Raw genomic sequence first — 27,515 nt, 5'->3', positions numbered from 1 at the left:
TTCTTGAATTTTAGCACCATGTGTAATGATTCGACACACTTCAGCATTGGTAAAATTGTGTTTTACAATTTTGGCCATACCTCTCATAAGACTGTCTGCAACTATAGGCACACATTTTGTGGCTGTTTTTTTTACAACTTTCACATCTAATTTTTGAAATTTTACTTTTTTGCACATCAAATGTAACTTATTTTTTATAACTTTCACTTGTTGACATTGGAATGTTAGTCATGATCACTTTAACACTTGAATTGAACTGTGGTTCCGAGACAGTCACTGGGATATTGTTACTAGGAGAAAGGACATTAACAAAGGGTTCCTCTTGTGGTACAACTGCAACTGTACAAGTCTGTTTTGTTAAATCAGGAAACCACACAACAGTTTCTGAATGAACAATATTTTATAGCATACACCAGTGTATGCAATAAAACATTTTTCATTGAGCAGCTGTTCATTTATCTATTGGCTCTGTCGTGCAACAGTTCACACGTGTTTTGTTTTGATTTGATGCATATATTTGTACTTCAGGCTGTTATTTGATCTTCTTTGACTGTTGATTATCTTTCTGACTGAGTCACTGTAATTCATTTTAGCAGTAAAACTGAGTATCCTTATGAGTGTTGTATGGAGTAAAATGCTTGGGGTCACAATGTTGCAGTTGGACAAGAAATGAAGTGTTACTAGACTATGAAAGAAAATACTTTCCAGTTCTGTGCCCACATTTAACTTTTACGTAGGATATTCCAGATTTTTGAACTAGCTGAACCATTTCAAACAGGAAATGGTGGCTGTTCATGTTGTACCACTTGAAAACTTGAGTGTGATTCAGACATTGATAGGCTAACTAGGAAATTGATTATGCTTTGTTCTCACTTATGTTGTATTCATTCATTCATTCAGTTATCATGTGGAACAGTGCCATGGGATTAAGTAAAATAGACCTACGTCATGGCTTGTGGGGAAGGAGGAATTGTGTTAGGGTTACATTGGGTTGAAAAATTTCAGTGTGCAACCATTGCGTGTGATCGTGATCTCTCTTGCTTGCCTACATTGTTCTTACACTGATGTCATCTAGAGAAAATAAGTGCTAACTGGACTTGGAATTGCTAAAGGGAAATATTCATAGGCTGTCAATGCATTGTTAGCTACTGTGACTTGAAGTGGAAATTCATGAACAACAGATTCACAAATCAAACTAAAGGTATTACTCTGTTAACCCTATATTGCTAAACCCTCATAAAATGTATGTTTGCAATAAGATATAAGTGGTTCATGGTGTGGGTTCCTGTAGTCATGTCCTAGTTCATGAACCATGGGCAACGTATGAGTGGCCAAGTAAGTGGTCCCGACAATCGGGATACCAGTTACTTTGGAATAAGGCTGGGCATCTTGGACATATTCTGAGTCGTGGTCACCTTTGTGCTCATACGGCAAAGACTACCAAATCCACCGGTTAGTCCCTCAACCATTAGGGGTAAAACTCAATGGGACTCAGGGCAAGTAAGGCTAGCAACCTGCTTCCCCGATACTTTAAATATGATGCTGGCAACAATCAGAGCAAAATGCCTGGAGTCCCACCTCTAACTGACAAACCAGGGACTCCTAAGATAAGACTTGGCAAACAAATGGTAATGAGATCGGGAGCTATTAATATCAATGGGGGCTACTCTGGGAAGAAGTTAGAGCTGGCAGAGGCTGCAAGTAAGATGGGGCTGGATGTTTCAGCTGTTAGTGACATTCGGGTAAGGGGTGAGAAAGAAGAGGAAGTGGGAGAATACAACGTCTACCTGTCAGGAGTCAAAGCAGGAATAGCACAATGGGGTGTAGGGCTTTACATCAGGAAAGAAATGGAACCCAGCGTAGTTGCAATAAGGTATGTAAACGAACGACTGATGTGGATAGATTTGACAGTGTCTAGCAAGAAAATTAGGATTGTATCAGTATATTCGCATTGTGAAGGGACAGATCAAGATAAGATGGATAGTTTTTATGAGGCACTCAGTGATGTAGTTCTTAGAGTAAAGGACAAGGACAATGTTCTGCTCATGGGTGATTTTAATGCCAGGATTGGAAGTCGAACAGAAGGGTATGAAAAGGTTATGGGTAAATTTGGAGAGGATGTGGAGGCCAACAGGAACAGGAAACAACTCTTGGATTTCTGTGCCAGTATGGGCTTATTAATCACAAACTCCTTTTTTTAAACATAAGAACATTCACCGGTATACTTGGGAAGGCAGAGGAACCAGATCTGTCATTGACTATATAATAACAGATCAGGAATTCAGGAAGGCTGTGAGGGACACACGTGTATTCAGGGGATTCTTTGATGACACTGATCATTATTTAATCTGTAGTGAAATTGGGATTGTGAGGCAGAAAGTGCAGGAGGTCAGGTCCATATGTAGGAGGATAAGAGTGGAGAAGCTTCAGAATAAGGAAATCAGGCACAAGTACATAACAGCGATCTCAGAAAGGTACCAGTTAGTTGAATGTAGTCAATTACAGTCATTGGAAAAGGAATGGACAAGGTACAAGGACACAGTACTAGAAGTGACTAAAGAATGTCTTGGAACAGTAGTGCGTAAAAGTAGGATGAAGCAAACAGCTTGGTGGAATGACACAGTCAAGGTAGCCTGTAAAAGGAAAAAGAAGGTGTATCAAAAATGGCTACATACTGGAACTCAGGTTGACAGAGAAAGTTATGTTGAAGAAAGAAACAAAGCCAAACAGATAATTGCAGCATCCAAGAAGAAATCTTGGGAAGACTTTGGAAACAGGTTGGAGACTATGGGTCAAGCTGCTGGAAAACCATTCTGGAGTGTAATTAGCAGTCTTCGAAAGGGAGGTAAGAAGGAAATGACAAGTATTTTGGGCAGGTCAGGAAAACTGCTGGTGAATCCTGTGGATGCCTTGGGCAGATGGAGGGAATATTTTGAAGAGTTGCTCAATGTAGGAGGGAAAATACGATCAGCAATGTTTCATATTTTGAGGTAGAATGGGATAGGAATGATGATGGAAATAGGATCACATTTGAGGAAGTGGAGAAAATGGTTAATAGATTGCAGTGCAATAAAGCAGCTGGGGTGGATGAAATTAAGTCGGAACTCATCAAATACAGTGGAACGTCAGGTCTTAAATGGCTACACAGGATAATTGAAATGGCCTGGGAGTTGGGACAGGTTCCATCAGACTGGACAAAAGCAGTAATCACACCAATCTTTAAACATGGAAAGAGAAAAGATTGTAACAACTACAGAGGTATCTCTTTAATCAACGTTGTGGGTAAAATCTTCTCAGGTATTGTTGAAAGGAAAGTGCGAGTATTAGTTGAAGACCAATTGGATGAAAATCAGTGTGGGTTTAGGCCTCTTAGAGGTTGTCAGGACCAGATGTTTAGCTTACGGCAAATAATGGAGAAGTGTTATGAGTGGAACAGGGAACTGTATCTATGCTTTATAGATCTAGAAAAGGCATATGACCGGGTTCCTAGGAGGAAGTTATTGTCTGTTCTACGAGATTATGGAATAGGAGGCAAACTTTTGCAAGCAATTAAGTCTTTACATGGATAGTCGGGCAGCAGTTAGAGTTGACGGTAAATTGAGTTCATGGTTCCAGAGTAGTTTCAGGGGTAAGACAAGGCTGCAACCTGTCTCCACCGTTATTCACATTATTTATGGATCATATGTTGAAAACAATAGACTGGCTGGGTGAGATCAAGATATGTGAACACAAAATAAGCAGTCTTGCATATGCGGATGACTTAGTTGTGATGGCAGATTCGATTGAAAGTTTGCAAAGTAATATTTCAGAGCTAGATCAGAAATGTAAGGACTATGGTATGAAGATTAGTATCTCCAAAACGAAAGTAATGTCAGTGGGAAAGAAATATAAACTGGTTGAGTGCCAAATAGGAGGAACAAAGTTAGAACAGGTGGACGGTTTCAAGTACTTAGGATGCATATTCTCACAGGATGGCAACATAGTGAATGAACTGGAAGCGAGGTGTAGCAAAGCTAATGCAGTGAGTGCTCAGCTACGATCTACTCTCTTCTGCAAGAAGAAAGTCAGTACCAAGACTAAGCTATCTGTGCACCATTCAATCTTTCGGCCAACTTTGTTCTATGGGAGCGAAAGCTGGGTGGATTTAGGTTACCTTATCAACAAGGTTGAGATTACGGATATGAAAGTAGTTAGGATGATTGCAGGTATTAGTAGATGGGAACAATCACAGGAGAGTGTGCACAATAAGGAAATCAAAGAAAAACTGGGAATGAACTCTATAGATGTAGCAGTCAGAATGAACAGGCTTAGATGGTGGGGTCATGTTACACGCATGGGAGAAGCAAGGTAACCCAAGAGACTCATGGGTTCAGCAGTAGAGGGTAGGAGTAGTCAGGGAAGACCAAGGAGAAGGTACCTGGATTCGGTTAAGAATGATTTTGAAGTAATAGGTTTAACATCAGAAGAGGCACCAATGTTAGCACTGAATAGGGGATCATGGAGGCATTTTATAAGGGGGCTATGCTCCAGACTGAACGCTGAAAGGCATTATCGGTCTTAAATGATGATGAAGATGAAGATGATGATGATGATGATGATGAATAGGATATAAAACGGGACATTTTGTGCTGAATTTGGTATGTAACATACCATTGGAGATCTAATAATGGTAATTAACTAGTGCATAACCTATAAATTAGGACTTCCTGTGAATAAAATGTGGATTAGTAAACTTCATGATGGTTTAGTAGCAATGTAACTTTCCCCCCTTTAGTGTTCTGTGGTTAATATACAATGCTGTGTGACACAGCCAAGCCCACACAACATCTGCCTGTCCCATATCGAAGACAGTTCTTCTTAATGAGTGCCAACATGTGGCTCACTGGGCGGGTTTTAGTAGTAACCATTAGAAGCTAGAAGCTCTCCCAGCATTTACATTTTATACTAATATGTTGTTAAACAGTACATTTGAACATGAATCTAAACAGATATTTAGATAAGGATTTTCCATGTAACCCTCCCACTGGTAGCTGATTTCTAGTGATGTTATTGGTTATAAAATTTGCAGCCTTATCATATGAATTGTAGCGGCACACTCACACTGTGAGCTATGCATGTTGTGAATAGTTCTCATGTTCTTTAGACGTGATGATGATTCATGCTATGTAGTGCTCAACCTACTTGATTCCATTGTGTGAATCTACAACTGATAATAGATCTCATTCTACCTAATTATATTTACAGTCTCAGTTATTTTATTAAGTTCAGAGGTCCAGGGTAGCCGTATGATTGTCAAATCAGTACTAAAAAAGAACAACTGACAGTGTCAGGTACTTTGATGCTTTCGAACTGCTCAGTTCTGTTAATGATGTTCACATACTAACAAAGGTAAAAATGATAGGTCACAGTCTTAATCTTGGCATTTGTCACATTTCTCAGTTAATTTTCAAAACATTTCAGGGTAAATTTTAATGTAAATGGTATTTTTTACATTGCATTTTGAGCGCCTTATGAAAAAAGTAGCATTATTTCATGTAATGCATCAATGGAAATAATCAATTTTTGAAAATATTATGTAATTGGATGGATACAAAAATGCCCTAACCAAGCAGTTGCAGGAGAACAAACCAATATAGATACTGAAATTTGCAACCTTTTGGAGCCTGATCCTCCTCCTTCTGGTAGAAGGGTTTAGGGGGAAGGAAGAGGGATGAAGGAAAAGGACTGGTGAGGTGTAGGAAAGTAGGAAATAGGGAGAGTTCAGAAAAGCAGTCACCTCAGAATAGTGCTCAGCAATAGCAGGTTAATAAAACTCCATCAACTTATTAACATATAATAAATTTTGGCAGCACCAGCGATAACAATGTTTAAAGGACAAAGTACTTCCAAATTGTAATGCAAAAATTATAACTTAATTTATAACTAATGAAAACGTACAAAAATTATGTACCAACATTTTATATGTTTTGCAGATAGCTTGAAAATGACTGTGATGTCAAGATGAGCTCATAATCATAAGAAAAGCTGAAAAATACTATTATAGCAGGATTAATGGTTAAAATTATTTAATGTCTTTACAAGGGGTTTAAAACATAGTAGGCCATGAGAAATAAGACACATTTCTGGCCATTGATTTGCTTCAGATGAATGTGCGCACATGTGTGTAAAATCGTTGTTCTGCAGCCGACTGCAAGCATTTTCCTGTGAAGGCCCTGACTGGCTTGTCTAGCATTGGGATAAATATATTAACAGTTATGGCAATTAATTTTTGAATAATAAATAGTTTACTTATTTTTTCCATCTGTCTATTTCTTATTTGACCGCCACTTACAATAAGTATCTTATGTGAAGTACAAGGTGTCATTACAAAGAGAGCATACTACAGTAGACTCTTTAAGGAAAAATAGTGTCAATACTGACACAGACAGTGGTTCATTTAGATGACACTAGAATTCATATCCATTCAACAGTGAATAAATGCTGGCAAAGGACTGTGAGCAAGTAGTTTTGTCAAACGAAAGTGCTGATAACAGTTCAACTATCATTACACATTTATTGTGCAACAGCACTACACTTGTAATAACACTGCAGCGTGCACAGTTGCAATCTCCATTTGACTCTTTGTCAAAGACAGACATTACACAGGTGACCTACTGGCTGTTACTTCATCTGGCTTTGTTGAGCATTTCCCACCTTTTTTGCATATGATCACTGGACAGATTACTTTGTTTCTATATCTTTATCTGTGTGTGGACTATTAACATCCATTTTAGCCTGGATATCCTGCATACCAGCATCCAAAATGCTGGATCCCTATTATTTTATTTTTACAAACATCTCCTGCACAGCTTGAGCAATATGTTTAAAAGCCCATGCATAGCATCGTTTAGTTTTGCAGACACTGCATCATCTACATATTATATGCATAAAGCCCACTCAGTTTTTTGTAGAATTTGGTACATGTTCACACCTGCCCTCCCCCTCAAACATGATTGAGTATATTAGCAAGATTTTAACTTCTCTTTTTTAGGATCGGAGAAAGGTATATTCCATTTTAGAAAAGGAAGGAATTGAAATACCACGTTATGCTGTCCTGGATAGAGATTCCCCTGATCCAAAACGTAAGTTACTTTTATTGTAGCAATTTCAGCATAACCCTTTTACTGTTAAGTTATAGGATCATTAGTTAAAGACATATTTTTGAACACGTCATTTTTTATGACAGAAGGGGTGTTGTTTGTTAAAATTTGGTAGTAGTGGTATGGAGAAATACCACTGTACACCTTAAAATGTAAGACTGATTTTTAACTTCATAAAATTTAATTATAACTGTCTTTCACTGTTTTTGTGCCCTAATAACTATTTAATTCTATGAAAGTGTGTTTTTCTTGTGTCTCACATTTCCTCTTTGTGCTTGCTTGCCAGATCATGAACTTGTGGAATCTGAAGACCATGTTGAAGTTAATGGGATCATCTTCAATAAACCATTTGTTGAAAAGCCAGTTTCTGCTGAGGATCATAATATTTATATATATTATCCAACTTCAGCAGGGGGAGGAAGTCAAAGACTGTTCAGAAAGGTATGCAGTATCCATTTTCTCTTCTGAGACATTTTGTAAACAGTGGAGTATGTACAGCTTAAAAATAGTAATTTGTGACTGTCAGAGAGCTTAGGAGGACTGAAATATAAACATAGCAATAGATAAATAAATCTCAAACTTAGTTAATTTTTCAAGATGGATATTAAATTCTAAGATTTTCAGGTTTAATAATTTCTCTAACTAGAAAATAATATTACTTCCTTGTAGATTGGAAGCAGAAGCAGTGTATACTCAGCAGAATCAAGAGTCCGCAAGACAGGTTCATACATTTATGAAGACTTTATGCCAACTGATGGCACTGATGTGAAGGTGAGTTTTAATAGATTATATACAAAACCCTTATTCCACTGGCTTGAAGGAAAAGTTACTTGTCTAGATGTTAATACATCTTCAGATTAACAATGTTGTTGTTGCTGTTGTTGTTGTGGTCTTCAGTCCGAAGACTGATTTGATGCAGCTCCCCATGCTACTTTATCTTCTGCAAACCTCTTGATCTCCAAATGACTACTGCAACATACTTCATCTCTTGGGCTACCTCTACAGGTTTTGCTTCCCGGCCCACTTTCTCCAGTACTAAATTGGTCATTGCTTGATGTCTCAGAATGTGCCCTATCAACTGATACATTCTTCAGGGTGTAGACAACCCGGGACAACCAGAAGATCTGGGAAAAACCCGGGAATTTTTTTCATCCGGGAGAAAATCGGGATAAACCCCGGAATTTTTTAGAATTCCGGGTATTTTTCATTGGTTTAGTTTTCAGTTAAATTTTTGTAACATTGACTGGTAAGAACCAATACTTTAACAAATGATATTACTGTATCTTGCTACTGCAGAATAATACTGCAGCAATAAAACATGAAAGAGAGAAAAAAACAAAAATAAAACGAAGTTGCCAAGGAAATGCGCCATATACAGCAACAAAACACACGCATGCGCAATTGAGTCACGTATGAGTAGTAAGTACCTTTTCCCACTTCTGGCTGCAGAAGTGTTGCTGTATAAGCAGTAGCAGCAAGCAGCCAGATGCTACCTACCAGGAAAAAGTTTACTGGTGCACACAAGCTGCCAGATCCACGCATGCGCAACAGGACCAAGCGGCAATTTTTGGGTGGCCGGGTTCATGAGGGGAAAAAGCCTTTTTCACAGTTTCGGTGCCGAGGGGGGGGGGGGGGCAAATTAGCTAATATTCTTGAGGAAAAAACCTTTTTTTACAAAGCTCCTAGCATCTAGCGCATCCTTGGGTTTTTGAACATTTTTCAACACATTCTAAGTTAATTTCTGAATGTATCATAAATTGAGTTTTGAATGCCTGCGTACTTTACATGATGTTTCTGCCAGGAGAATCCCTGTGGCATCTAGAAATAAACTTTCCTCCAAACAAAAGGGGACGGGGCTATGAGAGCTGAGCGGAATAAAACCGAACGGGTGAAAGCCAATCGCTGTTTCTTTGTGTTGTTGACTGAGTTTGTGAATGAACAGTGTTGTTCTAATTACTAACAAAAGCCATAGGTTCAGATTACTAGAGTGTAAATCAACGATTAACCCGAATAACAGGTAAGAAAGATTACATGTTATCTTCTCAGTATACCCAAGAAAATAAAATTTTCACAAAGTTTTTGGCCAGACCGCTAAACTACTAAGTGCCTGTTGTACAGTCCCGGCTAGCAGGCGTGTAAGTTCTGTTGTGGGAGCAGTGCGGAAAACGCATTGTACGAACACGTAATATTGCCTAACCGGAGAATAAGCGCGAGATAACTAACCCGGTAATTGTGCCAGGGTTAGTGAAATTAACCGGAGAATAATTTTGACACTGGCAGAAATAGTTACAGAATTAGTGATGACAAGATTGTTTGTTAGAACGAGAAAGGAGAAGAAATGGGGAAATCACACAAATTATGGATGAATATGACAATTCGAAATTTATAGAAAAATTTCGTACCACTGCTTTTCGATCTCACGCTGGCGCCTATGAATAAAATATGAAACTATTTCCTAAAATAAACCTTTTTGCTTCTAGTAGGCTTTGGCATTTTATATTGGTACTTCGTGAATTATATGACCATTTGTTCCAAAACAGTCTCGTTTATTTGGTGCGTATTACAATGGCTGCAATATCAGACGGGCCTATTTCGTTTTATCTAGCAGACAGTGACAAAATACACGTAATCAGCTTGAGAAATCACACCAGGCCTGGGTACTATTTGTATTAACAGCTTTTTCAGTATTAGACAACATTTCGTTTCTTCATTTAGCAAAGCGTTTGACGAACTTTGATGAGGTAATAGATTCTTTCCCAGAAAGAAAAGCACGCCATGTAAAGCTGCAGCAAGTTTAGAGAGAAAAAAATGCTAGGACTTAAGTGAAGAAATGTGCACTGTCTTGCTTGTCTCTTGTCGTCACTGGTTTCATGTATCCTATATTTAACATACCACACAAAAGTTATTAGCTAATAGGCAATAAATGGTGCTGATTTTCTGAGGAGTTTTTGTTCTCTTGGTTACGAAGAATCCCATCCAGTATTAATTGCGGCCGGCCGCGGTGGTCTCGCGGTTCTAGGCGCGCAGTCCGGAACCGTGCGACTGCTACGGTCGCAGGTTCGAATCCTGCCTCGGGCATGGATGTGTGTGATGTCCTTAGGTTAGTTAGGTTTAAGTAGTTCTAAGTTCTAGGGGACTAATGACCACAGCAGTTGAGTCCCATAGTGCTCAGAGCCATTTGAACCATATTAATTGCGAGTTTTTTAAATTTTTTAAAGAGGGGCCGTATGTCAAACCGGCCGACTGGGAACTGTAGAGGCACCACGGGACATTTTAATTTCCACTGTCCTAAGTATAGTTTGATGGCATCCATTACAAAATAAACACGTTTGAATTCGACAGAACGAAATACAGTGACGTGCGATAGAAGAAAGCTGTGTGAAGAGGCGTGGCGCTGCACCTTGTAACACTCAGGACCAAGTAACATGGCTTAAATTTCTTCGAAGACATATATTTTAAGTGTGAGACTCTTCAGAGAGATGTGAGCTACAAAATGAACATTTTTTGGCGTCTTAACTCAAACGTAGTAGACATGGGGTGTGGGTCACTATCTAGTATGGCCACGGTTCGGAAATACCGTAGATCCGGGACTGATACACAGTGCAGCCTGAGTTGTGGTGCATAGGTGGGTAGTCTGCAAGTGACCCGTGTTAACGTTTAGAGATTTTGCTGTTTCCTCTTCGTTTATTGATCTCATGTTCAATGGAAACAAGACGGATTTCTGTAGCCGGGAGCTATCAAGTGAATTAAAATACATTCACGTAATTACGGAAGGCTAGAATAAGTTATTAATTAAGATTTTATTTTATTTCCACCTTTCTGACAGTCAAGCATTATTCGCCTTGCAGGACAGTGAAGTAATTTTTGTCCGTTTGCTAAAGAAATTTGGCTTTTATTAATCTTCCCCGCTGAGGGCAGTCCATTTATTTGAATCGAAGTGATTCATTCCGGTACTCCAAGAAAATTTACATCCGAATCTGGACATACGAGTTTGCACATTAAGTCGAATCATGCATTTTAGTATGGTTCACGAAATTCCGCTGCTCTGGGAGTATCCTCTGATGTCTTGTTTCTTTTATAACATAATGTAAGATATTTGAATGTTTTACACGTACGTACATACGGGCTTCCTGCGTCTTCGTAGCTGTGCAGGCGCGGTTGTCGCCCGTTATCTGGCGCTCTCTGGCAACTGCTGAAACGAATCTTATTTCTAAAAGGTCCCAGGAAAATATTGCAAATGGTGGTTTGAAAAGTGTTACTTTCAAAGTAAATTTCTTTTACGCAAGATGAACTACGTGGGAGAATTTACAATGAATTTCTTAAATCACTGAGCGCTTTACTTTCATTAAAATAAAAATAAAACTCTTTAAGGATGACCATTTAGAAAAATATCTCGCCCAGAAGATCAGACATGTATTTCACTATTAAAAATTTTACTGGCACATTTGTTTGACGTATCTTAAAATGAAACACGCGTTAAAAAAAATCAACATTATGTTTGAAAGCTTAGATTCTCTTTAAAGTTGATTAATCGTCGAGGCCAATATGATATGTGAAAGCTATGCTTTTCTTGTAGCAACGCTATGAATATTAATTTAAACCATTAACTTTTCCTATTTGTGTAGCTGTGCTACTTGACAGTGATTTTGCTATTGGCTGACTACATCACGTGTTTTATGCACTGAATATCCACCGCCGTTGGCAGCCGAGATAACATGACATGAGCTTTGACTGGCTTATAAAAGCGCATCGATTTCAATGCTTCGGAAAGTAACTTGAGGTGTTTGGTGGAATTGGTAACAGGAAAATATGCAGTGTACGTGTTGCTGCGCATCATAGATCTTTCCAAAAACGTGTTTGTTTTTCACCAAGTTTCGTTTTGTAAAGTGCCGGGAAATTCTACGCTGGCGTATAAAACCATAACGATTCAATGGATCGATAAGTTGTACAATTCCGAGGAAAAGTATTCTGTCACTTAACATAGAAAAAGTGTATTTTCACCCGGGAGAAAGTGTATTTTTAATTGGGAAATCCGGAGAAAACTCTGGGAACATTTTTCCTTGGCCGCGTATACACCCTGTAAGACAATGCATAAATGTTTCCCTTGAAGCAAGACATGGGCAGTTTCTTTCCCAACCTCGTCCAGTTGACCATTTACTCCTTCAGCAGTGACTAGATCGTCTATGGTACATTAAAGCCTAATCATCCTTAACAAGGTAACAAGTCTTCTTACCTGCCCAACTTACCAAAACAGAAGTTACTGTATCTCTAAGTGTTCTGCAGTCTTTCTTCTCCTTAAGCACAAACTGCATACATGGGACTTGGTACAGTCATCTGCCCTAGACATTCAACAGAAGTGGGGGAGTGGGAGGGCGAAGCACATACTTCAGCACTGTTTCTAGGTCGCATTCTGCTTCTGATGATGATACAAACTTTCAGGGAGAAGGTTAAATGTATCAGTTTGAGGTAAGGGACTCTGGTCCAGAAATAACCAAATAGAAAGTAATAAGTGAAAATCATTCTGATATGCCTGACAGTGGATGTCTTCTACTGCAAGCTGTTTGCTTTCCATATTTTGAAAGGAAGCAGTATGGACCAAAAGAAGAAAAAAATTGTCTAGTAAACATGGTCTCTAAAACATATAATTTAGAAACTATGAGCACTTCTTCGTTAGAAGAGATGTGTTTTCTGTAGCAAAAATGATCAAGTGCTCATAGCTCTTATGGTATGCTCTTTAGAGCCTATGTTTACTATATATTTCTTTCTTGTTTTAGTCCATACTACCTCCTAAAATATGTGAAGCAAATACCTCAGTAGAATGTGTCCACTGTCATATGAGTTAAAATAATTATCACTTATAACTTTCAACTCGGTTGTTAGTGGACCTGTGTTTCTTATCTCAAATTGATACATTTATCCTCCTCCGTCATACACAGGAATTTGTAACATCATCACGGAATCACCCTGAATATTCCCACCCTCACAGACACTGTTTTCTTGTAAGGAAGAAGGGTTACATTCAACATCCAATTGACGAGATCATTAGACGGGGGATGAACTCGGATAGGGAGGGAGGATGGGGATCAAAATAGACAATATTGTTCTCAAAGGAGCTATCCTGATATTACAGAAACTACAAGAAACCTGATTTGTCGCACACTAGAGAGTCCTGTGCACTATCCTTTGTGCCATGTTGCTTGGACACACAGAAGCGAGATTGTCACAGTATACATTTCTTTCTGTTTTAGAAACAGTCACACATTATGATGCTGATCCGACTAATTTCCTGCAGAATTGTTTTTTTCACACAATTTTGCCTGTTACATATTGAATGTCGAGGTCGCTGTTGCTCTGAAACTGGGTGTGTACAGATGCAATTAACAGTTCTCCAAAACTGAAAGATAGACTGTTAAGCTCTTGGGATAGGGTCGTGCTTTTGTGACAGGTTTTGTTGATTTTAAAAAATCCATTTACATTTGTATTTTATGATGTGACTTTATTCATACATGACGGCAGATAAGCAAGAATCGGTTTACATTCAGTTGTAGTGGAAGGAGAAGTGTTTGGCAGACTTTATTGCTTTGCTGTGACAAGTTAACAGTCGTTGAGCTAGATATGTGCTGTTGAACTACTCTGTTGTTTATGAATTTGTGTTCTGACAGTGTTTGCTGTTACCTTTGAGAATGCTTCACTTCAGTGATAACTCTGCTGGAAGGGTTAGAATTCCATTCAAAATCAGGCGCTCTGTTGGTAAAGTCTGTAAGGTATCCAACAGTGAATGTTACCCACATTAAAAGCTTTTCAGTGATGATAGGCTATTTATTCCATCCGTACAAAGTAGACCTTCATGTCAACAACTGATATTCACACTCAGATATGTTTCAGCTGGTTTCACAATCATGGCACCACGACAAATGGTACTGTATGTAGAAGCAGGTGAGACATATCAAAACTGCAGGTGACTCTTAATCAAGAAAGTGTGAAATGATAGGCCACTTGTCAGACAATTGGTGCAACGCAGAAGTGTGGTTGTTGACCATATTCAGCACTATAGATATGCCAAGGTGGAAAGGGCATACAAGAAGCCCAATGAAAAACAAAATCAAGGAAGCATAAGAGTATAGGGTAGTTGACCTCCCTGCCTTGCTACTGAGCTCCATTAGTTTATTAAATAGTACTGTGGAGTGGCACAAAAAGTTTTTCACATTTGGAGCCAGTCCAGGAAGAGAACGTGTAGAAAACAGGGCACTTATACACAGTTTACACTTCTACAGTGTATAAGACCATCGGTTTATTGGTATTTGTCTTAAAGATGTACAGTCAATGAATATGCATCTTTTAAAAAACTGGTACAGTGAGAAATATCACTGTAGAAAATGACAGGCATATGCCAATGAACAGGGTAAGAGTACAGACACATTTCCTGAGAAATGTACGACATTTTGTATGGTGGTAGCAATGTGCCATCATATTGTTGAAGAGATTGTGACAACAGTTCTTGAACTTCACCAACTATTCTGCTGAATTAGTATAAGACATTTTCAGAGAGAAATAATAGGTCAAAAGTCTATGTTGGAATGTACAGAGAAAATGTTCAGACCAGCCTGTGAAACAGCTCAGGCAATGACAGCATATTTCTAGATATGAACCAGCTTTTTATCACCACAGAGCCATTGCTCTGAAACTGTCCATTATATACATTACAGTTGAACCTGATGTTATCTGCAGCTCCTATATTTCCTTTATGTAGATGCCATTCCTGTCTTGGTGTCATCCTAGAGACCACGCTACTGGCTGACATAGTCTCATAACCCTCTCTGCTCTTCTGTTCTTCGTCGTCGTGCCGGCACTTGTCATTATGGCGGAACATTCATCCCCCCTGAAGCGATGGGACTAATGTCATGTAGAGAGCGTGACAACGGCAGGGGAGGCAGGAGTGTGGACACTTCACTGGACCGGAAACTGTGGCTGCAGGGGATGTTAAGCTTTCGGTCGTATCCCACCATCTGGCCTTCACTCTGGTGGAAGCTTCCCCCGGTAAACTTCCAGAAGGGTACGTGTCCACCTCCTGAGGCCAATAACCAAATGTAGAAGGCATCGGGTGTTGCGGTGTGGATGGGTCCATCTCCATTGGTAGAATAAGAGGAGGCGGGGGAGCAAAAGTTTCGTCTCCATGGGGTCATCCTGAGGCATCGTGACGACACCCTCTGGCAGATGCTGTGGCAATGGTGTTCTCAAGAACTGTGAATCTGGGGAAGAGACACAGAAGGATCACCATGCACATGACAGTGGCAAATTTGATTGTGATTGTGGCACTGCAAGCCATCTGGACCTGAGATGAGACACGTGCAAGGCCAAGTCAACAGATGATCTTGCTTTGCACTCACCATCTGCTGCTGTAAAACGCAATATCATGTGGTGCAAAATGATACTTGTGGCTTTCCGTTGGTGCTGGATTCTGAGGAGGGGGAGCATGTGGAGCAGTGTCCGATGGTGGTGGCCGTGAAGCAATTCTGCCGGTGATGGTCCATCTCATGGGTGTGAACGATAGGTGAGAAACAGTTGCCATGCTTGATCCCTGGTGTGTGCGGAGTGAAGTTTGGCTATCTGCTGCTTGAAGGTTCTGACAAAATGTTCCGCTTTGCCATTTCACCGTGGACGGAATGGTGCACTAGTTAGATGCTGTATGCCATTGCATTCACAGAATGTTCCAAATTCATTTGACAAGAACTGAGGACCATTGTCCGACACTATGACTTCAGGTAAACCTTTGAGGAAAAAAATAGAGGACAACACCTGAATTGTGCTGTGTGACATTGTCGAGTTCATTGGCACAGCAAAAGGAAATTTGCTACACGAGTCATTCATAATCAACCAACGAGCGTTCCTGAAAGGTGGTGATTGCAACTTAGGCCAAGCAGAGAACTTTTGTGGTAGAGTGGACTGATTTACTGCACATGCGTGACACTGTGCCATCATCTGTTCTATTTGGGTGTCCATACGCTGCCAAGATCAGTGTTGATGCACTAACTGCAACAATTCATTTTGGGATCAGCACACGTGACTGTCCACTGTCATTTTCAACAAGAATCACACCTTTCTGTACAGCAAGGCTATGCTAACGTGCAAAGTATCAGTGCACTACAAAGTTCTTTATGGTAGGCAAGGAATGAGGCTAACTGTGCAAATTATGTTAGCAAAATGTTCAAGTCTGAATAATCTCCATTATTACTTCTTGTGAATGTTTTTAATTCTTCAATAAAACAAATCTGCCTGTATAGCTTCACATGTTAGCATGCGACGTCTGGGGTTTGTGGAGGTGTGTTGCCCCTGCACTGAATACATCACCAAGCGAGGTGTCACAGTGGTTAGCATGGCGGACTCTCATTATGGAGGATGGTGGTTCCAAACCGCATCCAGCCATCCTGATTTAAGGTTTCAATTTTTTCCCTATATTGCTTTAGCTAAATGCCAGCATGGCAGACTTTCTTCCATGTCCTTCCCTAATCCGATGGGACCGATTACCTCACTGTTTGGTTCCCTCCCACAAATCAACCAACCAACTGAATACATGTGGCAGATTAATTGTGAGGGCCTGTGTGTTGGCCAGCTGAGGTTTGTTTTCTTAGGCAGTTTCCCACAACAGAAAAAAGGATACTGGGCTGTTACCTACATCTTGCATTGCAGTTGTATTGCTTAACAATTATGTTTAATGTACCTACAGCATTGCAGTGTATTGGATATCTACCTTTTCAGATTTTACAGCTTTTCAAAACAAATAAGCAGTTCACTTGCTTTGTTAGAATATCCCTTGATGAAAGAGTGAACTATTTTTTTTTCATGGTACATCGTCATAAATTTAGTGTGAGTGCTTTGTTTAATGACTTTTTTTCTAAATTACATTCCTGAACCTTGAATGTGACCTAACAAAACATGTCCCACTGACTTCAGTAACCATGTGGAACTAGCCGTGTATGAGGGTGGTTGTGGTTGCTCTCGGTGTATGGTAGAAGATTTTTTTTGTGTAAAAAACATATTTGGTTTGGAATTCATTTCTTCGATAACCTTTGCTGATTATTATTATTATTATTATTATTATTATTATTATTATTATTATTATTAGTAATATTGTTTAAGTTGCACAGAAGTTGATCAACATAATTATAATACACCAAAGAAATGACCCAAAACTATTTAGCTACAAGTACTTTGTGAATAACTTGAAACAAGATTATGATCAGGTGTATTTTGTCAATCCTTATGGTAATCTGCTGTTGTCATGAAGGTTATTGAAGAATGAGTGAGAACAGAAAGGACATTTCATACCCTTGTCTACCTATATTTGGAGCTATGTTATGAGGGGATCAATCCATCCATGATTGTACTCGGATTACACTGTTCAGAATTTTAATTGTGAATGTAGTTAACTTCATGCATTGAAGCATCACTTGTGCCTTTTAAGTAAGTTCTTTTAACAGATAACATTTGTAAACAGATTTTGCCATTTTGCTGTAGCATAGTGGAAAAGGAATTGATTTATTATTACTGTTTCTTTTTTGTTCACTTAGGTGTATACTGTTGGCCCTGACTATGCCCATGCAGAAGCACGTAAATCCCCAGCTTTGGATGGCAAAGTTGAACGTGACAGTGAAGGAAAGGAAATTAGATATCCTGTGATATTAAGCAATGCAGAGAAGCTGATATCAAGAAAAGTTTGTTTGGCATTCAAACAGACTGTGTGTGGATTTGATTTGCTGAGGTATACCACAAGTTTGTCATTATAAAGCAAGTAATTTAGCATACATCCAAGCATTACTGCATATTTATTATGTGATACCTTTATATAAAACATTTCTTAGTGTGTCTTATGTTCTACCTTTTTCACTCTTCTGTGAACAAGTTAACTGTCAATAGGATACTACTACAGCAATCGGAAAAAAATATTTCCCTAATAATGCCCTCGTGATACTGATTAGACACAGCCTTTCCATCTTTCTCCATTTTGATAGGACCTCAAATTAAATAAAATTTTCACTGTGATATACAGATGGAACCGTATTCCAATATTTTTGTTAGAAATCAGTGAAAGTTTGCGTATCAGTTGTTATGAGATAAGAACACAAGGGGAACACACATTCTGTAGCCACAAGATAGAAATATTGATAAGATTCTTTACCCACCTGTGTTGGAGCAGTCTGCTAGTGTAATTTATGCTGAAACTTTTCAGGTTATCATAGAGGTCTCAGTGTGATTATATTTACTTTTTAAGGAAAATTACCAGTCAGTAAATAATGATGAATTGTATAGCTTTATCTAGAAGTGATTGAAAGTTGAATATCCTAACCCATCCTGATCAGTAGTGAAAACGAAATTTTTTACTGATATCCATTATTCAAGAGAGAATTTGGTCATCTGTTGCTAACTAGAAACATTACAATTAATGATGTGCAGAGTAATAATTTAGATGTAGAAGTAATACCTATGAGCTGCTTGAGCACAGTGTCAGGAACACAGTTAATTATAACAGGCTGGTTAGTAGACTGTATAATTTCTTCCACTAAAATAAAAGGGTAGACTGTAAAATGAAAAAGGGGGCTGTTTCAACATATTTTGCTGGTGCTTCAAGGATGCAAAATCACCACAGAAGTTTTGAGTATGTTTCTCATTCCTTTTCATTCCTGAATTACTGTTCATACAGTCAGTCAGTTGAACTGAAAAATGGTGGCATAGAGATACTTGTGCATAGTACTACAAAGCACTAAATTTTAAACTGAAGTCAGCACACCTGGACCTACGGAATTCGTATAGGTTCATACATGTGTGTGTGGTGGAACTGGTGTCACATCTAGCTTTTATTTGAAGTATTAGTTGAATAACATAATGTGAACTTCAGAAGGGAAGGACAGTGTTTTAAATGAGGAGAAAATTGCATTTCATACCAATACATAGATTTTCACAGAATTTTGTAAAGTTTCCAAATTGTATGCATCACATTTTCCTAACTGGAATGCCAGCCAATATCCCACTATAATTTTCAACTCTTCATTTTCCGTACTTCACCAGAATAATTGAAATGCAGGAACATAATGAAAGAGGATGGAGGCATTGTGATAGCTCAGAACTTGATTCAAAATTTAAATATGTTGTCACTTGCTAGGAGCAAGTGTTAAAATACACACTTAGGTTCAGCACTAGTGATTAAGTGGGTAAAACAAAATAAGCTTACTGTATGTGGATGTTGTCAGAAAACATATGCAGTCTCTATTTTCATATGCACTGTGCATGCCATTTATTTCTGAAAATTCATTTCAAAGGCCACAGACTGTAAGGAGGTAATTTCTATGCTTTAGCCTAGCATCCAGTAAACAGTCACACTGGATGTAGCACAGTTTCTAAACTTCTTACAGTGAACCTCCAAAGCTACTCCTCAATACATTGTATTCCATTTTCTTACTTATCCTTCAATTGTAGTAGTAGATCTCTATCTTGAAACTTTCAGAATATATTGCAGTCTTGTGTGAAATCTAATTACTGACTGGACTTTGCTACCTGCAGGATTGGTTTGGTACATTCACTTTCTCATGAAAGCAAACAGTACCACTATAAGAATTAAAAATCTGAGTGTATAATGAGGCAATTGGTGTTACTGAACATGTGAGATCTGATCATTGTTGCCATTTTATCTTTATAACAAGGAAACTTTTTTTTGTTGGTAGTGCTTAACAAATTTTGTTTTGAAGGTGCAAATTCTATTAATTTTCCTTTTCATATTGCCCCCTGTGGTGTCAGGGGCTAGAATAGACCTGCAGCCCTTCCTTGCCTATAATAAGAGACAACTAATAGGAGTCTTTTTTTGTTTGGGTCAAGCTCTTTACCTTAGTCTTGTTATTGTTCTACAGACTTTTGAACATTTTTGCTCTTTTAACTTTTTTAATGCTTTTTCCTCCTCATCTTGTCTGGCATTTTAAATTCTTGTCCCCTTTTTGGGCTTGACCTCCACTTTCCAAATTTTATTGAAGTTTGGGCTAAATATCAGTTTGGGGAGGCTGCAGCAATAGAGAAGATGGGACATGGATCTTTGCTGATCAAACCATCCCAAGCCAACCAATCACAGGCACTTCAGGCCTGTGTCAAGTTAGGAGATACACCAGTCACCATTTCTTCTCATAACAAGCTCAATAGAATTCAACATGCGATCTTCCATTGGGACCTAATGCTACAAATTGATGAAGAGCTGCATTCCAAGCTGGTATGGCATGGAGTCCATTTTGTTTTCCACATCCAGAAGATACCCAAGGGTAATAGAGCAGAAGCTGGAGCTTTTATGCTAGCATTCGACTGCAACATTTTATCAGAGAAGGTTAAGACCATGGCTTACAGGTGTGATGCCAGGCCTTACTTTCCTCCTCTGATGCGATGTTTTAAGTGCCAAATGGTTGGACACATGTCATCCCACTGTTCTGATGATGCTGTCTGTAGGGTGTGTGTATGGGCATCCCACGAGGACAGCCCTTGTGACTAACCGTCTCAATGTGTCAACTGTCCAGAACCGCACTCTCCTCGTTCCCTGCAGTGCTCAGTGTTTAAGAGGGAGAAGGAAATTCAAGGGTATAAAATGCTTGACTGCCTATTTTCACAAGCTACAATGAACAAGTTTGAAAGACTTCATTCGACTAATGTGGTCTCCAATTTTGTGACTGTCATGTCACAGTCCACATTTCACATGGCGACAAGGGCTCATGTGATACCTTGGGGTCCTGGTCATATGCCAGGGCCTGCCTCACAGTTGGAGGAGGGAACGTGAGCTCCACCGTCCCCTATACCTTTAGCACTGGTCACTACCACATCTTCAATGCGGCCAGAGATGCCTAATCATCCTCTGGCATCAGGAATGAGGACACCTATCAAGGTGGCCACATCCCAGGACAAGGACCAGCAGCCACAGGTTTGCAGCCTGAATAAAAGTACAGCCCTCTTGTCTCTTGGAAGATAAAATGGGGAAATCTCCACAGAAATCAAAGTCTCAGAAGGATAAGCTGAACGATGAGCTACTTTCTAAGTCTTCAGATGTTCTCCTCCCCTGCCCTGCAGCAGTCAAGCCTATGCATATGGACAACAGATCATGCAATCAGGTGGACCATGACCCGGTAAGCCAAGTAATCACACACATCTTTTCCATTCACCACTTTCTCTGACCTGACTCTAATGTTCCTTCAGTGGAGCTGTAATGGCTAGTATTGCCATTTGACTGGACTCTGTCATTTAATGGCTACTTACTCTATGGTTGGCATAGCACTTCAGGAAACATGGCTTATGGCAACATACCTGCTTGCTCTGAAAAACTTCAAACCTACTGTACCAGTTGTGTTGATGTCGAGAGCACCCGGTGGGATCTGTACCCTCATATGCTGACATTTTCAGTGAGCAGGTGCCCCTTACCACTGCCTAGAGGTCATAGCTGTTAGTGTCTACCTGTCAGATGAATGTTTCCATTATCATGAGCTGTTCAAATTAATGGCACGTCTCCATGCCCCCTCCTCTTATTGGGGGGACTTAAATGCCCATAAGCCTCTGTGGGGTGGCAGCAATATGTCTCACAGAGGCTGACTACTAAAACACCTCCTTTCAGAATTGGACGTCTGCCTACTCAACACTGGAGCTGCGACCCATTTCAGTGTGGCCCACGGAACGTTCTCAGCTATTGATCTCACAGTTTGCAGCTCAAGTATCTTCCCCTCATTCAGTGGTACATCCATGGTGACCTCCATGAGAGCTACCATTTTCCTATCATTCTGTCCTCCTCCACTCACAGACCTCTAGAACATGCTCCACATTTTTTGCATCCGAAAGCTAATTGGCAGGCTTTCTCCTCTATAGCCACTTTTGCAGTCTGTAGTGTGACAGATATTGACAGATTGGTACAGGATACTATCAATACTATTACTCATACTGCAGCAGCAACGATACACTACAACTGCAGCTCATCCTGTCAAGTGATGGAATATATAGCCACAGCTATCAGGAGGTGCTGCAGGTCACGTCACTGACACACATGCCATCCCTCTATCAATAATTTAATAGCATTCAAGAGACTCCATGTGAAAGCACAATTTTAATAAAGAAAAGGAAGCAGGACTTTTTGGAGCAGTATGTCTCAACTCTGTGATCCTATACCCTGTTGTCCCAAGTATGGACTAACTTCTCTGCATTTGTGGCCAACCACCACCCACAGTGTTTCCTGGCATCCTTGTCAATTGTAACATCTGCACTGATCCTGTGGTACGTGCTGAAGGTTTTGTGGCACACTTTGCTAAAATGTCCACTTGCAGTAATTACCATCCTTATTTCCTGATGCAGGTACACTTTATTGAATGCTGTGTGATATCATACTATGCACATGGTTCTCTATCATACATTGTCCCTTTTTGTGAATGGAAGCTTCACAGAGCTTTGGCAGAGCATCGAGATATGGCTGCTGGACGTGACAAAATACACAACCAAATGCTCAAATGTCTTCATGCCAACAGCATGAAACATATCCTCAGGCTTTTTAATCACATTTGGCAGCAGGGAGTATTTACCTCTCAATGGTGGGAAGGTCTTATTATTTCTATCATGGAACCAGGAAAGGACCCCCATATTTTAACTAACAACAAGGCAATCTCTCTGAGGAATGGGTTGCATAAGCTGTTTGAACACATGGTCAGCTGCCATATTTTTTTGTGCCCTGATGCCGGAGTGCATATATCGAGATTCCAAAGCGGCTTACAGGCTTTCTGGTCAACCACAGATCACCTGGTTCATTTGGAATCTGCAGTGCGCAATGCTTTTACGTACCAACAATATTCGATTGATGTGTTCTTTTACCTCTTTTACCATCTTGTGGCACCACATCCTATCTACACTGCATGAGTGAGGTTTCTGGGGTAGTTTACCCATCTTTGTCCACAATTTCCTATCTCTCTGCTTTTTGGTTCATCTGTCAGCACCCAATATATACAGGAAACTGGAGACCCTCAGGGATCGGTTCTGAGCATAGCTCTGTTCACTATTGTCATCAGTGGTATTGTAAATGCAGTGGGCCCCACAGTCTCTTCGTCACTGTACATGGATTATCTTTACCTATGTCTCTGCATCACTGCACACCAGTGAGCAGCAGCTTCATGGGCTGTCTGCAGAGTCCATGGCTGGGCCCTGAATAATTACTATCAGTTTGCTTCTGAAAAATTATGACTTGTGCATTCTTGTTAACTGGCTATGTGGGATTAGGCGAGCGGTCTAAGGCGCTGCAGTCATGGACTGTGCGGCTGGTCCCAGCGGAGGTTCGAGTTCTCCCTCGGGCATGGGTGTGTGTGTTTGTCCTTAGCATAATTTAGGTTAAGTAGTGTGTAAGCTTAGGGACTGATGACCTTAGCAGTTAAGTCCCATAAGATTTCACACACATTTGAACCAGTCAATTGAAGTCATTGAAACTTTCCAATTCTTAGGTGTTTTATTTGACAACAAGCTTACTTGGCTGCCGGCTCAAGGCAACTTGCATGAAGAAGCTGAGTGCTCTCCATTTTCGTAGTCACTCCTTGTGGGCAAAGTGCTGATTTGATCCTGCTTGTACTATGGATGTGTTGCCTGTGGGTCAGCAGCAGCATCCATACTGAGCTTGCTGGACCCTGTTCCCCACACTAGCATGTGGTTGGCAGTGGGGGTCTTCCATATGAGCCCTGTTGTCAGCCTCCTGGCAGAAGCCGATGTCCCACTGCTGCTTCTGGCAAGTTACTCAAGCACAATCTGTCAGATGCCGACCCTCCTAGGTCACTCAACTCTGTTCACCGAGTGAGGTGGCGCAGTGGTTAGACACTGGACTCGCATTCGGAAGGACGATGGTTCAATCCCGCGCCCGGCCATCCTGATTTAGGTTTTCTGTGATTTCCCTAAATCGCTCTAGGCAAATGCCGGGATGGTTCCTTTCAAAGGGCACGGCCGAATTCCTTTCCTGTCCTTCCCTAATCCGATGAGACCGATGACCTCGCTGTCTGGTCTCCTTCCCCAAACCAACCAACCAACCACTCAACTCTGTTCCACAAACATCAGTTCAGACAGTTTGCACATCACACAAAAATGGGTAGATCAGCTGGAATCCGACTCGATATTCTGCTGAAGGACCTCCAACAGCCTTTGTTAGTCTGTGTTCCTAGGGCTCCCTCTTGACACACCCTGTAGGCTGTACCCTGTGTTATGATATGAATGGACCTCTTTTGTGGCCCCAAGAAGGATGCTGATCCTACCCTTTTCCGATACCTGTTTCTCTCTATCCTCCACAATTATTCTAATTTGGTATGCATCTACACAGATGGATTGAAAGTGAATGACAGGGTCAGTTATGCTTTTGCACATATAAGGAGACATGAGAACCAATCTCTGTCGAGTGCCTGTAGTATATACACTGCAGAGTTGGTTGCCATCTCTCACGCTTTGTGGTACATCAAATTCCAGGCCACGACAAACTTTCTGAACTGTAGTGACTCCATGAGTTGCTTAAAAACATCCAGGATCTACTAGCTGACCTCTACAGCTCTGGAAAGACAGTGACCTTCATCTGGACACCAAACCACATAGGCATTCCAGGAAATGAACTCGCCGACCATCTAGCTAAAGACACAACTACAGGAGATCAACATGACTTCTAGGAACTGGAATGTCAGGCTACTACAACCCAAAACAAGTTGAGAATGATTAAAGGGTCCACTAAGGTGTGGTATACATCTTTCCAGGAAAGATGCCGTTGTGTTGTGCCAACTACACATAGGCCGCAGAAGGCTCACCCACAATTTCCTTCTTCATCATGAGGGTCCTCGTCACTGCTGCTGTGGTAGTTTACTGACGATAGTGCGTGTTCATGTTGAGTGCACTCTGCTGACCGATTTGCGGCACGCTCTCAGCTTGCCTACCCCAGTACCTCAGATGCTTGCTGATGACATAACAGCCACTACCAAAGTGTTGCATTTCCTGAGGGAGAACTGATTTTACTCCAACCTATAATAGTCCTCTGTTTCCAGTGTTAGGGGCAGTTGTGGGGAGGGGGGAGAGCCTCCGCTGTGGCAGGCACCTCCCAAGTGACCACAAATTACTTTCTTCCCCCCTCACATTGTTGTACCTTCAGACCCTTTTGTACAACATGTTGCCCGAGTTTTCTCTATTTTCTTTTACTTATTGTGTTACGACAACTGTCATGCCCTTTTAAGCTCATTGACGCGCTTACCTAGTTTTAGCAGCCAAGTCCCAATTTTTTCCTCACTTTTTACCTATTTAAGTGTTTCTCTCCCTTCAAACACACATCATCATCACAAGCTTTTCCATACTTGAATGATTGCAGCAAACCACATTGTTCATGGACTAACTTCTTCCCAAATATTAGTTTCATATAACTTTTTGCTATGCTTCTACCAGTCTCTCTCTCTCTCTCTCTCTCTCTCTCTCTCAGGCTACTACCTGATTACCTGACAATTTCTCAAGTGTTGTCAGGTGGGTCTATGTATATCATATGATGTTTTGCACGGACCTCACACTGTCTAAATAACAATGTGACTCCAATTTGACCTTCTATAATGCCTGGGAACCAATTTCATTTATAATAAACTAGCAATTATTCAGGGCCAACAGCCTTGCCACAGTGGTAACCGGGAATTTTTTCATCCGGGAGAAAACCGGGAAAAACACACGAATTTTTTTAGAATTCCAGGATTTCTCGTTGTTTTAGTTTTCTGTTAATTTTTTTGTAGTTTAGACAGGTAAGAACTGATACTCCAACAAAGAATTTTACTTTAGCCCGTTACTGCAATGTAATGCTGCAGCAATCAAACATAAACGAAGAAAAAGAAAACCTAAGTTGCAAAAGAAATTCGCCATTTACGGTAATAAAACACAGTACACACACAAGCGTCTGCCAACAGCAAAATATGTCAAAGGCCTTAGGACGAAGACTATGCAATAATTCGTAACAACAAACTGCTTCCGTGGGGCATGACGTCACAACTGTTTTCATAGGTTCATTCGAATAGTTGCGAGCGGGCTTATGCGTATACACAGTTGAGTCACGTGCGGCTATTGGCTGTACTCAAGGTAAGTAGACACGAGTTGTACCAGTAGTAGCAACAAGGAGCCAGATGCTACCCGGAAACTTTTTTTTTTTGCTCGCCCAAGCTGCCAGTTTCGCACATGGGCAGGGCAGTCTGATTTGTTGTGGGATGAGAGGTAGTTTCCACGTTAACCGTGTCTACGTTTACTGATTTCGGGTCAAATGAAAAGAAAACGGATTTCTGTGGCCGGGAGCTATAAAGTGAATTAAAATACATTCGCATAATTATGGAAGGCTAAAGCTTAAGTTTAAGTTTTCTGATTTTGTTTTATTTCCAGGTTTTTGGCAGCCGGGCATTAATTGCCTCGCAGAACACTGAAGTTATTTTTGTCGATTTGATAAAAAAAAATTGGCGTTAGTTAATCTTTCCTCAGAGGCAGTCAATTTATTGGGAACACTATTGGCTAGTGTCAAATGATTGCGGAATTTCAAGAGCACATTGTTATCATTTGGGACGTATGACATTAAGCCATAATAAAGAACTAAATATGAAATAATACGGTACTGGTACACCAAAAAAATTTGCATCCCGAAAACCACACTGAAAAGTTTGCTATCAGCTTGAGGCATACGTCTTTGTGAATGTGGACAGACGAATGTGCTATTTAAGTCAAATTATGCATTTTATTATCGTTTGCGAAATTCCCATGCTCTCGGGGTATCCTCTGATGTCCTGTTTCGTTTATGGCAGTTCTCTTAATGCTATATACGTAATGAACACACGGACTACCTACGTCATCGTAGCTGCGCAGAGTAACGCCATTTTGTGGCGCTTTCTGACAACTGCTGAAACGAATTCTAATAGGTCGCGAGAAAATATTGCGATTGATGATTTGTAGCTACACTATGTACATTAATTTATACCATTAACTTTTCCTGTTTGTGTGTCCGCGCTACTTCACAGTGATGTTGCTGTAGGCTGACAAGATCTATGCTCTGAATCACTAAGGTACGTTTACACGCAACACATCTTCTGAAAGACGAAAACCGGATTTAGAAACCGTCTTTCGCTATCTGAAGCGGATTATGCTAGTCGGCACTATCTCTATTCCTCTTCCATTAGACAAGGTATAAACAGCTTCAGTCTAATATTTCTACTTACCCTTCACTGTACAATAAGACACTTCGTCCATATTAGCCCAAATTTTTAAAAACAAAACAAAAACCTGACAGCCCAAGCACGTTTCAATACTAGCTGCATTTGCATGGGAGCGAAAATCGATTGCGGAATTGGAAAACACGCA

The 27,515-nt window shown here is 40.2% G+C and overlaps 1 protein-coding gene across 19 annotated transcripts in view; it reads left to right on the top strand.

The window, feature by feature from the left end:
• Nucleotides 1-27,515, top strand: part of LOC126297424 (inositol hexakisphosphate and diphosphoinositol-pentakisphosphate kinase) — a 507,792-nt gene that overhangs the window by 230,175 nt on the left and 250,102 nt on the right. For all 19 annotated transcript variants that reach the window (XM_049988233.1, XM_049988228.1, XM_049988227.1 and 16 more), the window contains 4 exons: nt 7,031-7,121; nt 7,426-7,580; nt 7,809-7,910; nt 17,708-17,898. In XM_049988233.1, coding sequence (XP_049844190.1) covers nt 7,031-7,121; nt 7,426-7,580; nt 7,809-7,910; nt 17,708-17,898 — 539 coding nt within the window. The remainder of the gene's footprint in view (nt 1-7,030; nt 7,122-7,425; nt 7,581-7,808; nt 7,911-17,707; nt 17,899-27,515) is intronic.

The sequence above is a fragment of the Schistocerca gregaria genome, chromosome X, assembly GCF_023897955.1.
Source record: "Schistocerca gregaria isolate iqSchGreg1 chromosome X, iqSchGreg1.2, whole genome shotgun sequence".
Classification (NCBI taxonomy): domain Eukaryota; kingdom Metazoa; phylum Arthropoda; class Insecta; order Orthoptera; family Acrididae; genus Schistocerca; species Schistocerca gregaria.
Note: the sequence above shows the minus strand (reverse complement) of the source record. Positions and strands in the feature narration are given on the sequence as shown.